Consider the following 15,672-nt stretch of genomic DNA (forward strand, 5'->3'; position numbering starts at 1 on the left):
GAATAGTGAGTGCAGCTCTGGAGTATAATACAGGATTCGTAATGTATGTACACAGTGACTGCACCAGCAGAATAGTGAGTGCAGCTCTGGAGTATAATACAGGAGGTAACTCAGGATCAGTAATGTAATGTATGTACACAGTGACTGCACCAGCAGAATAGTGAGTGCAGCTCTGGAGTATAATGCTGGTACAGTAGTAATCTCATGGGTAGGTTTCATACATCGGTCACTTCTTTCTCCATACTGTATACAGTATCAGGGTGGCTGTTTTCTCTGTTGGCCATATTGCATTGTTTTGTGGGTGTCCGGCGCCCCCTGTTCCCCGTGGCCTGCGCCCCCTGTTCCCCGTGGCCTGCGCCCCCTGTTCCCCGCGGCCTGTCAGTAGCAGAGGACGTCTCCCCTCCCCGCTGGATGCTGCCCACTCCTCGGTGTCCTCTTCGCTGTCTCTTTCGGTTCCTCACATGACTGAATTATGCAGTGATATCAGCTCTATTAAAAGAAGTGTAATCCAGACGTCACGAATCCTGCCCTGGAGTCAGCTCTCACATATGGTCCGGGGGTCCGGGGGGGATGTGCGTCCTCTGTCTGCAGTGCAGCTGTGCCTGGCAGACCATAGTGGGCCCCGTGAGTGAGGGGCCCTGGACGAGCTTTCTGCTTGATTTCTCATCATATCAATGATAGATGTAATGTGGCTGCTGAGACTTTTCTCTGCACAGTGCGGACCCTCGGCGGTGGCCCCCGCATATGTCTGCCGCCCTCCAGGCTGGGAATTAGTGTCTGACTCTGAGACTTTCCTACAATCCTGAGGGATAACGATTCTTACAGCTTCACCACGGTCTGATATGTGCGAGTGTGACCAGTGTATAATGCACGTGTGGATGTGACGGATATCAGCCCTGACCTCCCGCAATGAAATGTGGGGCCACGGATATTCTGTATATCAGCCCCTCAACATTTATCAATATCCGCACCCAATGAGAACATGGTGCCCTGATCACACAGCAAGAGGGCAAACTCCGCTGTATCCGGGGAGTGTGCTACATTGTATCAGTGCAGGAACATGTACAGTTAGGGCCAGAAATATTTGGACAGTGACACAAGTTTTGTTATTTTAGCTGTTTACAAAAACATGTTCAGAAATACAATTTTATATATAATATGGGCTGAAAGTGCACACTCCCAGCTGCAATATGAGAGTTTTCACATCCAAATCGGAGAAAGGGTTTAGGAATCATAGCTCTGTAATGCATAGCCTCCTCTTTTTCAAGGGACCAAAAGTAATTGGACAAGGGACTCAAAGGGCTGCAATTAACTCTGAAGGCGTCTCCCTCGTTAACCTGTAATCAATGAAGTAGTTAAAAGGTCTGGGGTTGATTACAGGTGGGTGGTTTTGCATTTGGAAGCTGTTGCTGTGACCAGACAACATGCGGTCTAAGGAACTCTCAATTGAGGTGAAGCAGAACATCCTGAGGCTGAAAAATAAAGAAAAAATCCATCAGAGAGATAGCAGACATGCTTGGAGTAGCAAAATCAACAGTCGGGTACATTCTGAGAAAAAAGGAATTGACTGGTGAGCTTGGGAACTCAAAAAGGCCTGGGCGTCCACGGATGACAACAGTGGTGGATGATCGCCGCATACTTTCTTTGGTGAAGAAGAACCCGTTCACAACATCAACTGAAGTCCAGAACCCTCTCAGTGAAGTAGGTGTATCTGTCTCTAAGTCACCAGTAAAGAGAAGACTCCATGAAAGTAAATACAAAGGGTTCACATCTAGATGCAAACCATTCATCAATTCCAAAAATAGACAGGCCAGAGTTACATTTGCTGAAAAACACCTCATGAAGCCAGCTCAGTTCTGGAAAAGTATTCTATGGACAGATGATACCAAGATCAACCTGTACCAGAATGATGGGAAGAAAAAAGTGTGGAGAAGAAAGGGAACGGCACATGATCCAAGGCACACCACATCCTCTGTAAAACATGGTGGAGGCAACGTGATGGCATGGGCATGCATGGCTTTCAATGGCACTGGGTCACTTGTGTTTATTGATGACATAACAGCAGACAAGAGTAGCCGGATGAATTCTGAAGTGTACCGGGATATACTTTCAGCCCAGATTCAGCCAAATGCCGCAAAGTTGATCGGACGGCGCTTCATAGTACAGATGGACAATGACCCCAAGCATACAGCCAAAGCTACCCAGGAGTTCATGAGTGCAAAAAAGTGGAACATTCTGCAATGGCCAAGTCAATCACCAGATCTTAACCCAATTGAGCATGCATTTCACTTGCTCAAATCCAGACTTAAGACGGAAAGACCCACAAACAAGCAAGACCTGAAGGCTGCGGCTGTAAAGGCCTGGCAAAGCATTAAGAAGGAGGAAACCCAGCGTTTGGTGATGTCCATGGGTTCCAGACTTAAGGCAGTGATTGCCTCCAAAGGATTCGCAACAAAATATTGAAAATACAAATATTTTGTTTGGGTTTGGTTTATTTGTCCAATTACTTTTGACCTCCTAAAATGTGGAGTGTTTGTAAAGAAATGTGACAATTCCTACAATTTCTATCAGATATTTTTGTTCAAACCTTCAAATTAAACGTTACAATCTGCACTTGAATTCTGTTGTAGAGGTTTCATTTCACATCCAATGTGGTGGCATGCAGAGCCCAACTCGCCAAAATTGTGTCACTGGCCAAAGATTTCTGGACCTAACTGTATCCTCATTGACCCCAACATAGCATTGCTGAGACTGCAGCTCAGGAGGTGACTGGAGGAAAAGATCTGATGTAACAGGAGAATAGTGACTGCAGCTCTGGAGGTGACTGGAGGAAAAGACACAATGTAACAACAGAATAGTGACTGCAGCTCTGGAGATGACTGGAGGATAAGACACAATGTAACAGCAGAATGGTGATGGCAGCTCTGGAGGTGACTGGAGGATAAGACACAATGTAACTGCAGAATAGTGACTGCAGCTCTGGAGGTGACTGGAGGATAAGACATGATGTGACAGCAGAATAGTGAGTGCAGCTCTGGAGGATAAGACACAATGTAACTGCAGAATAGTGAGTGCAGCTCTGGCGGATAAGACCTGATGTAACCATTGATCGTGAGATGTCCGTATTGTCAGGGGCACATTAGGATTCTCTTCGGGGATTTGTGCCTTCACATGTCATTGGGCATCGGTGGTGATAGAAACCCATTTGCTGATCAGATTTATAGACCCGGGTAATTACATTTTGTTCAGATTGAATAATCATTGATCTCTGGTTGAGAAATTCTAATTATAAATCCGGAAAGTAGAACCTTGTGTCCAATATCCATGTTCTGTCTGTGGTGTCTCGTGGTAACTGAAGTATCCCATAGTTCAGTACAATAGTGACCTAAAGAGGCTGACAACCAGGCCGTACACATGTGAGGTTGTCAGGCCTGATAACTCCCAGTGATATGGCCTGTAATCCTCGCCCAGCGTGTCCTGCTGTTTCTTGTATTACATGGCCGCTCTCCAGTGTTTTATTCTCCGTTTTGTTGATGACTCCCACAATTTTTTTTTAGATTTTTGTTTTTTCCAGGTCTATAATAGAGCGTCTCTGGGCAGATAAGCCATATGGTCTGCAGAGCCTCCATGAGGCCCCCTAGAATACATGGGCACCTGCCAAAACGTCGTTCAATTAATAATCAGCTCGCTCATTAGGTTTTTGGCGTCTTCTCTCCTCCTGGCGGCGGGGAGGCATCCAGCCATGGAATCACCTTGATACTTGCAGTTCAGTGAATCTGCAGAGGCCACTGTATATACAGTGCATATAAAAAGTTTACACAGCACGGTGAGAATGCCGCAAAACTTCACTCCGAGCGCAATAATATCACCACTTCTCCCCCGTTTAATGTCACCAAAAATCTGTACAAATCCAGTGACAAAGAAACTGAAATAAGTTTGAGCAGAAAATAAAAATAACAATATGGTTGCATAAGTGTACACACCCTTTCATAGCTAAGGGTGTGGTTGTGCTCAGAGTCAGCCGATCACCTTTACCCCCATGTTACATAGTAGTCAGTGCTCGGCCGCCGTCTTTTACAGCGATTCTGATTAACCCCAGGGAAAGTTTCACTCTCCTAGGAGGATTTTTCTGACATTTTCTGGTCCAAAAACAGCTGACAACACAGCAAAGGGTCTCACTGTGGAAAGTTATGTCAGGAGAAGGTGCAAAAACATTTCCCAGGCATCACAACCACCAGGGGCCTTGAGAAGAAGTCATCAAGCAAGGATGGAAATTTGGTGTAGACTTTTTATAATCACTATATATATATATATATATATATATATATAATGTACCGTATTTTTCATTTTATAAGACGCACCCCAAATTTAGAGATAAAAAAGGTAAAAAAAAATAAAAATGGGGTCCGTCTTATACTCTGGTGTTGTCTTACTGAAGGAGGGCAGCAGTGGTGGTGAAGCGGGGTCACAGGAGGCAGAGGTTGTGCTGGCAGCTGCGGTGAGTCCATGGTGGCGGCTAGTGGCGGCGGCAGCGGCGGGTCCGTGGCCACGCCAGCAGGGGGTGTCAGTAGTGGAGCAGACTGGTGCGGTGAGTGTTCCCGTCTGTCTGTGGTCCCGGTTCAAATGATGGTGCCTGGATCAGCGCATGCATCGATGAAGTTCTCATCCAACAGCTCCATCTGCGCATGCGCTGACCCCCGGCACCATCATTTGAAACTGGGACCGCGGACACACTGGGACACCTGCCGCAGAGCCACCCGCCTGCACAGAGTGGCAGCCAGCCGGCCTCCAGGACAGAGAGACAGCCGGCACCGACAGGCACCCAGCTTCCCACACACAGGCACCCGGTCACCTGAATGCACCCGGTTACCGCACAGACAGCCCCCCGGTAAGCTATATTTGGATTTTAAGACGCACCCCTCATTTTCCTCCCAAATTTTTGGGAGGAAAAGTGCGTCTTGTAATCCGAAAAATACGGTGTGTGTGTGTGTGTGTGTGTGTTTGTGTGTGTGTTTGTGTGTGTGTATATATATATATATATATATATATATATATATATATATATATTAAATAAAAAATAAGCCCTAGCAGAAATTTCAGCCTTTTTGGAGTATGCTTAAAAAATAAGCCCTACTCCACAAATTAGTCCAAGTTGCGGTTGAATGTTGAACACTTATATTGAATTTTGGACACCTCATTAAAGAGAGAAGACCCCTCCCCCCAAAAAAAAAACCCGAAATAAAATGGCATTCACCAAATCCTAAACAACTACAGCTGACAAGTGCCTTATTTTCAGGCATTAATGACATCAAATCTTGGATCTAAGTATCATGACCACCTTTTTGGCTGTGGTGGCCCCACTCACGGGTGTTTTCCTTGTGGCCACGGATTTTCTGCTGTCCAGTCCACCGACTGTAAACGCTAATATAAGACTAATCATACATCTTATAGCAGTATTAATGTAATTTACTCTGCAATTTGTAGTTGTCCCAACACTTCTGTGCGGCGTCCGTTCAGGGGACAGTCAGTGAGGGCGCATGTGAGGGGCCATGGTGCGGCCCGGACACTGGAGGACACCACATTATTGAATACTGTACTATACCGCAACATTTTAACCTACCATGATTGTAGCCCGGGTCCCTCAGGTTTGGACATCATTTGTGGTGGTTTTAGGGCTGGAAACACTAAAAACCCAACGTGAATCTACATGTCTTGTTGCTCCGGCTCCTGGAAGCAGTTAATGAGACACTTGGCTTTGCATCTTTCCTGTACACATAATTGCCACCGACTTTCTTTTGTTTTTTATCTTGTGTTTTAATTGGTCATTTTTTATGTTTTTGACTGGTTTCTTTTCCTTCTCGCAGCCTTTATATATATATACTGTAATAAGAAATTGTGTGTCTCTGGAACAGAGAAGCGGCTGGATTAATTATGATGGAATAACGCGCTCCGTCTATTTATTACCGCCATATGTGTTTATCTTTGTTACTCTTTAATGTTTTGTATAGGATATTATAAATGCCTTCTTACACTTTTCTCCTGGAATTTCTTGGCACGGCTTTTTGTGTTTTGTATGCCTTATTTTATTATTTTTTATGCTGATAATATGCACTTGTCTGCACTTTATTTGGACTCTTGCATTTATCATTCAGATGGTCTTCCATGGACGTATATCCTCTATTCTTACCACTGACCTGCGATGTGGTGCGTCTGTCTTGCTCTCTGCATCTCTATGGGATCCACGGTAATGCGTCCCCACCTCCGCGTCCCTTTCCTTGATGGCCGTGGGCTGTTTGTTTGTTATCCCTTTTTTAAATGTGGCCTCGTACGTGGTATATGCTGCCCGTATTAGGTCCATATTAATGGAGGAAATACAACTTCATTGTCAGCACTGGATGCTTTGCGTATTGCAGTCCTTCATTTTCTGCTGATTGTTAGAGCTCCTCGGGGGTGGGGTTATGTGACTTGGCTCTTTCTGTTGGCCAATATACCGCTAGTTAAGAGTCTAGCTGCCTGCACCAATATCCTATATTCCTAACATTGCCTTGTTACATGCAGAGATCCAATGTGTCCAGTGTGATGAATGGCACACGTCTGGCTCCTCCGTCCTCCGTCTGTGATCGCAGCCTCGTCCCCCGCAGTTTTGTTTGTAGGTAATATTACATATAAATACATAGCTGTTGTAATGAAGCCCACGTATTGTGTAATGAGCCGTGACTGCTTTGTGTTCCCGCGTCGTCCTCGCGCTGCGCTGGAGAAATATTTGCTTTTTTCCCCTGCTTGTATTTTGCTTAAATGCAGCAATTCGGTGTGTCTGTGGACATCCGCGCCATCAATAGGAGCTGTCAGGACCGGAGACGTCTGACACATGTTTGGGATAAGTATCAATTTTCGCGTCACACGCTGCCTTTATTTTCTGTGTTCTCCGGTAAATAGTCCGCCTATTTCTCAGTACGCAGCTGATTAATAGGGAGCGACTCCCCTCCCCCCACTGAGGTGACATTAATAGATTCAGCTGCATACGGTGGGTGACATTTACCAAATGAAAGGAAAGCAAGGTGCGTTTAGAAAAAAAAATGGCGCAAATGGCGTGCTCCATGCTTGTTATTAGATGCACAACATTTTTCCAAAATGAAGTGCCACATTGTGTTCCTGAGCGGTAACAGATGCCGTATTTGTGCGGTCTGTCACTGGCGGCCGCTGACGGTTGGAGGGGCTCAGTACATTGCGTCACATATTGACTGGCAGACTGCGGCTGGCAGGGAGTCCATGAGCCGCTCAGATCTGGCAGCCGCTGCTGGCCCGACCGTCAGGTGCGCGGGGCCAAGAGGAAAAGGACGGAGATTTATTTTGCTCGGTAGCATCTTTTTGTCACAAAAAATAAAAACAAAACTGTGGACTCCCCCACAGCCGCCACGATCACACGCCTCTCTGTGACCCATTGTCAGGCTGCATGATTCTGCTTCAATGATCGTCCATGGAGAAGCAGCAGAAGAGATGAGAAGAGCCAAATCTGCCCGAAAACAGTCCGTCCTCCAAACATCGGCCTCTAGTATCATCAACAGAGTACGGCGATCAAAGGAGACCCCGAGACCTCCGCGCTCCAGAGGCCGAGTCCTTTATATTGTGATGGAGTAATGCACAAAAACAAACATGGGGGTAGATTAAATCACAACCGGAATATGTGCAAGGAGAGAAAAACAGCCGTGTACACACCGGAGGGGATGGAGGACGGGGGAAATTACCAGATTTATGTCTACTTCCTATCAATGTGACCATCTGTACTTACTGTAAGGGTTACAAGTTTGAACACCTCTGTTAATGTAATTGTTTACCTTGTTTTTATTGGAACGTGCACATAATAGATTCAGACTGATGGCAGCAAGCAGTAAAGAAACAAGCGTGGCACAGAGCAGAATGTGTTTCAGCGGAGATCTCGGAGTACCCCCTTTTACTCTGATGATGACCGCTTTACATTTGTTTGGAGTGTTCTAAAACTTTTGACCTGTATTTTATGTAACTATGTCCCTATGTAATGATTTGCATCTATGGTGATGTCACTAGGTAATGATCTGTATCCGTGTAGTAATGTCATTATGTAATGATCTGTATCTGTGTAGTAATGTCATTATGTAATGATCTGTATCTGTGTAGTAATGTCACTATGTAATGATCTGTATCTGTGTAGTAATGGCACTATGTAATCTGTAACTGTGTAGTAATGTCACTATGTAATGACCTGTATCTGTGTAGCGATGTCACTATGTAATGATCTGTATCTGTGTAGTGATGTCACTATGTAATGATCTGTATCTGTGTAGTGATGTCACTATGTAATGATCTGTGTACTGATGTCACTATGTAATGAACTGTATCTGTGTAGTGATGGCAATATGTAATGATCTGTATCTGTGTAGTGATGTCAATATGTAATGATTTGTATCTGTGTAGTGATCTCACTATGTAATAATCTGTATCTGTGTAGTGATGTCAATATGTAATGATTTGTATCTGTGTAGTGATCTCACTATGTAACGAACTGTATCTCTGTAGTGATGGCACTATGTAATAATCTGTATCTGTGTAGTGATGTCACTATGTAATGATCTCTGTACTGTTGTCACTATGTAATAATCTGTATCTGTGTAGTGATGTCCCTATGTAATAATCTGTATCTGTGTAATGATCTCAATATGTAGTGATTTGTATTTGTGTAGTGATCTCACTATGTAACGATCTGAATCTGTGTAGTGATGTCACTATGTAATGAACTGTATCTGTGTAGTGATGTCCCTATGTAATGACCTGTATCTGTGTAGTGATCTCAATATGTAATGACCTGTATCTGTGTAGTGATGTCACTATGTAATGATCTGTATCTGTGTAGTGATGTCACTATGTAATGATCTGTGTACTGATGTCACTATGTAATGATTTGTATCTGTGTAGTGATCTCACTATGTAACGTTCTGAATCTGTGTAGTGATGTCACTATGTAATGATCTATCTGTGTAGTGATATCATTATGTAATGATCTGTATCTGTGTGGTGATGTCACTATGTAATGATCTGTATCTGTGTAGTGATCTGTATCTGTGTAGTGATGTCACTATGTAATGATCTGTATCTGTGTAGTGATGTCACTATGTAATGATCTGTATCTGTGTAGTGATGTCACTATGTAATAATCTGTATCTGTGTAGTGATCTCAATATGTAATGACCTGTATCTGTGTAGTGATGTCACTATGTAATGATCTGTATCTGTGTAGTGATGTCACTATGTAATGATCTGTGTACTGATGTCACTATGTAATGAACTGTATCTGTGTAGTGATGTCCCTATGTAATGATCTGTATCTATGTAGTGATGTCACTATGTAATTTGTATCTGTGTAGTTATCTCACTATGTAACGTTCTGTATCTGTGCAGTGATGTCACTATGTAATGATCTGTATCTGTGTAGTGATGTCACTATGTAATGATCTGTATCTGTGTAGTGATGTCACTGTGTAGTGATCTGTATCTGTGTAGTGATGTCACTATGTAGTGATCTGTATCTGTGTAGTGATGTCACTATGTAATGATCTGTATCTGTGTAGTGATGTCACTATGTAATGATCTGTATCTGTGTAGTGATGTCACTATGTAATGATCTGTATCTGTGTAGTGATGTCACTATGTAATGATCTGTATCTGTGTAGTGATGTCACTGTGTAGTGATCTGTATCTGTGTAGTGATGTCACTATGTAATGATCTGTATCTGTGTAGTGATGTCACTATGTAATGATCTGTATCTGTGTAGTGATGTCATTATGTAGTGATCTGTATCTGTGTAGTGATCTGTATCTGTGTAGTTATGTCACTATGTAATCTGTATCTGTGTAGTGATCTGTATCTGTGTAGTGATCTGTATCTGTGTAGTGATCTGTATCTGTGTGGTGATATCACTATGTAACGATCTGTTGCAATTCTTTCAGTTTAACAATCATTTATATTAGTTGTAAAGTGTGTCCAATTGTTGTATCATAATTCTAATAGTTTGATGAAAGTTCTGTAACTTTCCACTATATTTTCAATTTCTCGAGATCCTTTTTTGCTATTGCTGATTAGAAACATTCTTATTTTTATTATTATTATATTAATATTATTTTAAACCAAACGTTGCCGTTCCCTGCGTGATCCTGTGACAATCCGTCAGCACAGGAGAGATCTGCTCGGCTGATGGGCTCCGCTCCGGATGGAGGGGGATTAGTTCAGGACAGAAAAGCCTTTTATTGGCAGTGAAGCAGCGAGGACGACTTCTTTAGACTTATTCTATCAGACGCTCCGTCACTAAAGTTCTTTGGGAGTAAATTCTCTAATGTCCTAAATGTCAGAGCAAATTTTGGTGCAAAAACAAACAAACCTGATCGGAAATGTAACCACGTTGGAAACATTTCCGATTTCTCCTCTTCCCACCATTATTTCCATTTAATTTGTATCTTCTTCCCGCCGTGTCAGGCTGAAAAACTAGAAACATTAAACATTAAAGTTATCGTTTTTGAAACCACAGGAATAAAAAAAGGTCATGTGAAAAAAAGGATCGCTGTTACTTTAAGGGGATGTGTAATCAGGACATGACCTATATGAACCAGGTTTCTGTGTTAAATTTATTATGTTTTTTCCTTGCCCAAATCTTGTAATTTTCACACTCACCACTGGGGCTGTTGAATTTTCTAACTTCCTTTTGTTCCATTGGCAGCGATAAACTGAGTACACCCCTATATTTTGTATTGAAGCCTCTAATGACTGTGTGCAAAGGTCATTGTACAGCAGGAGAAGGTGAGCTGTGATATCTTTAGTGATTGTCAATTCTGTGTTAATAGCTGGGTATTGAGCTGTTACCAGTCAGAGTAATCCTGCGTCTGATGATAATGAGACTGCTGAAAACTCTAATTTAAAGGACTGGAAGTACGAGACTAATATGGGCCCAGTGGGCAGTGTGAAAATGTAAGTTTATGTATAATATTTTTTATTTCATTGTATTCATTTAGCACTCGGCCTGATATGACCTTGTGTGACTCTGCGGACACTTTCCCTTTAAGGGTTCAGTTTTTTTGTCATCTGCCCCAATCTTCCATTTTGCTGTTACATAATATATTATTGCACCATGTTGCAATATTGTAGCAGGATTATTACAGTCTGTAACTGTAGATTAGTTTCTGGGACGTTCATGACTTACTAAGCATGTTGTAAGCGTCCTTTGTCGTCGTCGGCGGGGTGGGATTATGATGGGGGAGGGGTGCGTGGGATTAATACTTCCATTATCTCCCGGTGGCACTCTGATCGCCATGTCAGCCCCAGTCCCGTACACACAATTACTTTCCCTTCTGAGGAACTGTCAGTGTTGGTAAACTCCAGCAACTAAACTGCATTAGGCGGCAATCTGCTTGTCCTGTGAGGTTATTAATAGTGTATTGATTTTACCATATTGCTGCTGAGAGTGGGTCCGTCCTGAGCGGCGCTTATCTGAGTCCTGACCGCTGACTGCTCGGCCGCCCCTGATCGATGCTCCTCAATTCCTGAACTGAATGTGCGGCCTGTGTTCTTAATCCACTTTACAGAGTTGACGGCGCCTGTGAGATGTGATCACAACTTCATCTGGAAAAGCTGGCGCACGGGTCACAGACGGACGGCCACAAACCCGCAGCCACGAATCCATCCCTGACTTCACAAACCCCTATACTTACAACTCCTGGAGTCATTCTCTCCATAGCTGAGAACTGGGCGACAACCAACATGGCCACCACTGCAGCTATCACCAGAGTTGTCAGCACCCCTAGCATTCTGAATGACTGATCCATTTAGGTTTGTACCAAAGTATCATGGGACATTGCTATTCCTGAACATTGATTTGCTACTGTAAGGACAGGCCGCCATTCCTGCCCATCGAGTATCTATCAGAAGAGATTGTCAATCATGCACATCTAGTTTCTGTTACTCTGTATCAGGAGCGACTGTCATCCCTGCATATCTAGTTTCTGTTTCTCTCTATGAGAAGTGACTGTCATCCCTGCACATCTTGTTTCTGTTTCTATGAGGAGCAACTGGCATCCCTGCACATCTAGTTTCTGTTTCTCTCTATGATAAGTGACTGTCATCCCTGCACATCTAGTTTCTGTTTCTATCAGGAGCGACTGTCATCCCTGCACATCTAGTTTCTGTTTCTATGAGGAGCAACTGGCATCCCTGCACATCTAGTTTCTGTTTCTCTCTATGAGAAGTGACTGTTATCCCTGCACATCTAGTTTCTGTTTCTATGAGGAGCAACTGGCATCCCTGCACAACTAGTTTCTGTTTCTCTCTATGAGAAGTGACTGTCATCCCTGCACATGTGGTTTCCGTTTCTAACAGAACCGACTGTCATCCCTGCAAATCTAGTTTCTGTTTCTCTCTATGAGAAGTGACTGGCATCCCTGCACATCTAGTTTCCATTTCCACAGGTGCGGCTATCATCCCTGCACATCTAGTTTCAGTTTCTAACAGGAGTGACTGTCATCTTTGCCCATCTAGCTTCCGTTTCTATCAGGAGCGACTGTCATCCCTACACATCTAGTTTCTGTTTCTGTCTATGAGAGGTGACTGTCATTCCTGCACATCTAGTTTCCGTTTCTATCAGGAGCGACTGTCATCCCTGCACATCTAGTTTGTTTCTCTCTATGAGAAGTGACTGGTATCCCTGCACATCTAGTTTCCGTTTCTATCAGGAGCGACTGTCGTCCCTGCACATCTAGTTTCTGTTTCTCTCTATGAGAAGTGACTGGCATCCCTGCACATCCAGTTTCCGTTTTTATCAGTAGCGACTCATCCCTACACATCTAGTTTCTGTTTCTCTCTATGAGAAGTGACAGGCATCCCTGCACATCTAGTTTCCATTTCTACAGGAGCGGCTGTAATGCCTGCACATCTAGTTTCTGTTTCTAACAGGAGCGACTGTCATCTTTGCCCATCTAGTTTCCGTTTCTATCAGAAGCGACTGGCATCCCTGCACATCTAGTTTTCGTTTTTATCAGGAGCGACTGTCATCCCTGCATGTCTAGTTTAAGTTTCTCTCTATGAGAAGTGACTGGCATCCCTGCACGTCTAGTTTCCGTTTCTATCAGGAGCAACTGTCGGCCCTGCACATCCAGTTTCTGTTTCTCCCTATGAGAAGTGACTGTCGTCCCTGCACATCTAGTTTCTGTTTCTCTCTATGAGAAGTGACTGGCATCCCTGCACATCTAGTTTCTGTTTCTCTCTATGAGAAGTGACTGTCGTCCCTGCACATCTAGTTTCTGTTTCTCTATGAGAAGTGACTGGCATCCCTGCACATCCAGTTTCCGTTTTTATCAGTAGCGTCTCATCCCTGCACATCTAGTTTCCGTTTCTATCAGGAGCGACTGTCATCCCTGCACATCTAGTTTCTGTTTCTCTCTATGAGAAGTGACTGGCATCCCTGCACATCCAGTTTCCGTTTTTATCAGTAGCGACTCATCCCTGCACATCTAGTTTCCGTTTCTATCAGGAGCGACTGTCATCCCTGCACATCTAGGTTCTGTTTCTCTCTATGAGAAGTGACTGGCATCCCTGCACTTCCAGTTTCTGTTTGTCTCTATGAGAAGTGGCTGGCATCCCTGCACATCCAGTTTCTGTTTGTCTCTATGAGAAGTGACTGTCATCCCTGCACATCTAGGTTCTGTTACTCTGTATCAGGAGAGATTACTAGCTGTGTTGGGATCACAGGTGGATTTCTGGTGACTCACAGAATAAGGCCCCTGAATATCTCCAGCATAAAGGGCGCAATGAATTATTAAAGTCACATTCTGAATAAAATATAACAGAATATATTTCAGTGTTGTGAGATCGTAAACCAGACCCGGAGCAAGTGCTTAGGATTCTGTCCGTACCATGCACTTCTTCATCACCGGGATGTCTGCGCCTCTTCACAAGGAGGTGATGTATCCAGTCACCGCGGGTTCATTGTCCCTATAGACCGCGACTCATATGGCCCCAGGTCACCGGCCGTTTTATGTATAACTTCCTCTCTTGTAATAGACGAGGTCTTGCTGAGAGTTGTAGTTCACAGTAACTATAGAAGTCATATGCAAAGGTGAAGATGTAAGAAGTGGCCAGACCAGAACTATGCACAGCGACTATACAGTGCAGAAAGCTAATCCTGTCCACACGGGTGATGGGCTTGTCACATTGCAAACAGTAAATAGCAGAATGTATCCTCCTCCCGTCCTGGACTCCTACCTACACTGACACACGGTAACAAACACTCAGCTGTGTCCACAGGATTAGATCAGGACAGAGTCACACAATGTCTGCCTCCTCCATGCTCTTCCCGTTTCTGCAGCAGAATGGAGGATTTCCGGTTACATGAGCGATGGGCTGATACTTTGTAGCCACCTGCTCCCTCCGATCATGTAAAGCCTCTTGTAGCTTGTTACTTGCTACTTAATATGTCGTAATCATCTGATACAAGTGTAATCTCGGAGTGGACCCGCGGCCCAGGTGCCAGACTGCGCCACAAACCCCCAATTACACCCTCGCAGATGGCGGCACTAATGGCGCTGGAGAAAATAACACGTTGAAGGCTCAGAAGTGTAATATTTCTTGCAGTGTCAGTAAAGCGCACGTCACCGCGCTCTTACCCAGCGTAATTACATGTTTACCCGATGTTAAGCCTGCTCTTGTCAAGGTTGCCCTTAATTGGTGGATTCATTATTCCGGTAGTAGAAGTGGTCGCGTGGGCAGCGATGGAGCCGGATTTCTAACCATTGCAGTGATCCTGATATTTTCTGCGTCCTCGCTTCATCTTTGACTCTTCAGGGAAAGTTTTTGAGTGCGCGAGGCCACTAGGCGATAAAACAGCCATTTTCACAGCCCATAAAGTCTCTGTAGAGCGCACTCCATTACCGTGGCCAATGTAATTCCGATAAAAGCGAATCCTTTATGTTTATTGGGTTCTGACTGTGACCGTTCTATGTACGTAAGAAGGTTCTGCTCGGCTGATATAATTAACCGCTCTCGTCTTCTGCAGGCTCCCCGAGGTGCGGATCTCAGACAACGGACCCTACGAGTGCCATGTCGGGATATACGACCGGGCCACACGGGAGAAAGTGGTGCTCGCATCAGACAATGTATTCCTCAACGTCATGTGTGAGTATCTATCATAACTCCGGCCGGTGGTCGATAACGCTCTCAGAATAAATAGCTCTGCGCAGGGTTCTTCATGGACAATCAATTGTAGCCGAGGGCTTGTGTGTTCGCTGCTCCGCGCTAATTAAAACAGAGGAATTATCAGCACTGCGCACATTATCGCTCAGAGCCGACTCAAGGCGTGAAAGTTAGTTTTCTTTGCCCCCCGGTTCTATTGATCACTCTGGTTACTTTTCATAGATGATATTGACAGCAGTGTCACTGGTGGGACATGAGGACGTACTGCAGGCTGCTCCAACTGTGTAATCCCAACTGAGCGGCCATGAAGTGGGCGGAGTCTGTTCTGTAATCGAACTGATACATTGTGCTTATTGTGTCACATTCAGGAGTAATGATGGTGTCGCTGCCGCAACCAGTGTACATCACACCATAAGAAGAGCGCTCAAATCTCTGTCCCTCCAGGCTCCTCTGCCCTCCTCCCTCCA

The 15,672-nt window shown here is 44.3% G+C and overlaps 1 protein-coding gene across 1 annotated transcript in view; it reads left to right on the plus strand.

The window, feature by feature from the left end:
- Positions 1–15,672, plus strand: part of IGSF21 (immunoglobin superfamily member 21) — a 472,741-nt gene that overhangs the window by 307,213 nt on the left and 149,856 nt on the right. The window contains exon 4 of the mRNA XM_075328499.1: positions 15,069–15,187. Coding sequence (XP_075184614.1) covers positions 15,069–15,187 — 119 coding nt within the window. The remainder of the gene's footprint in view (positions 1–15,068; positions 15,188–15,672) is intronic.

The sequence above is a fragment of the Anomaloglossus baeobatrachus genome, chromosome 11 (assembly GCF_048569485.1).
Source record: "Anomaloglossus baeobatrachus isolate aAnoBae1 chromosome 11, aAnoBae1.hap1, whole genome shotgun sequence".
NCBI classification, from domain to species: Eukaryota; Metazoa; Chordata; class Amphibia; order Anura; family Aromobatidae; genus Anomaloglossus; species Anomaloglossus baeobatrachus.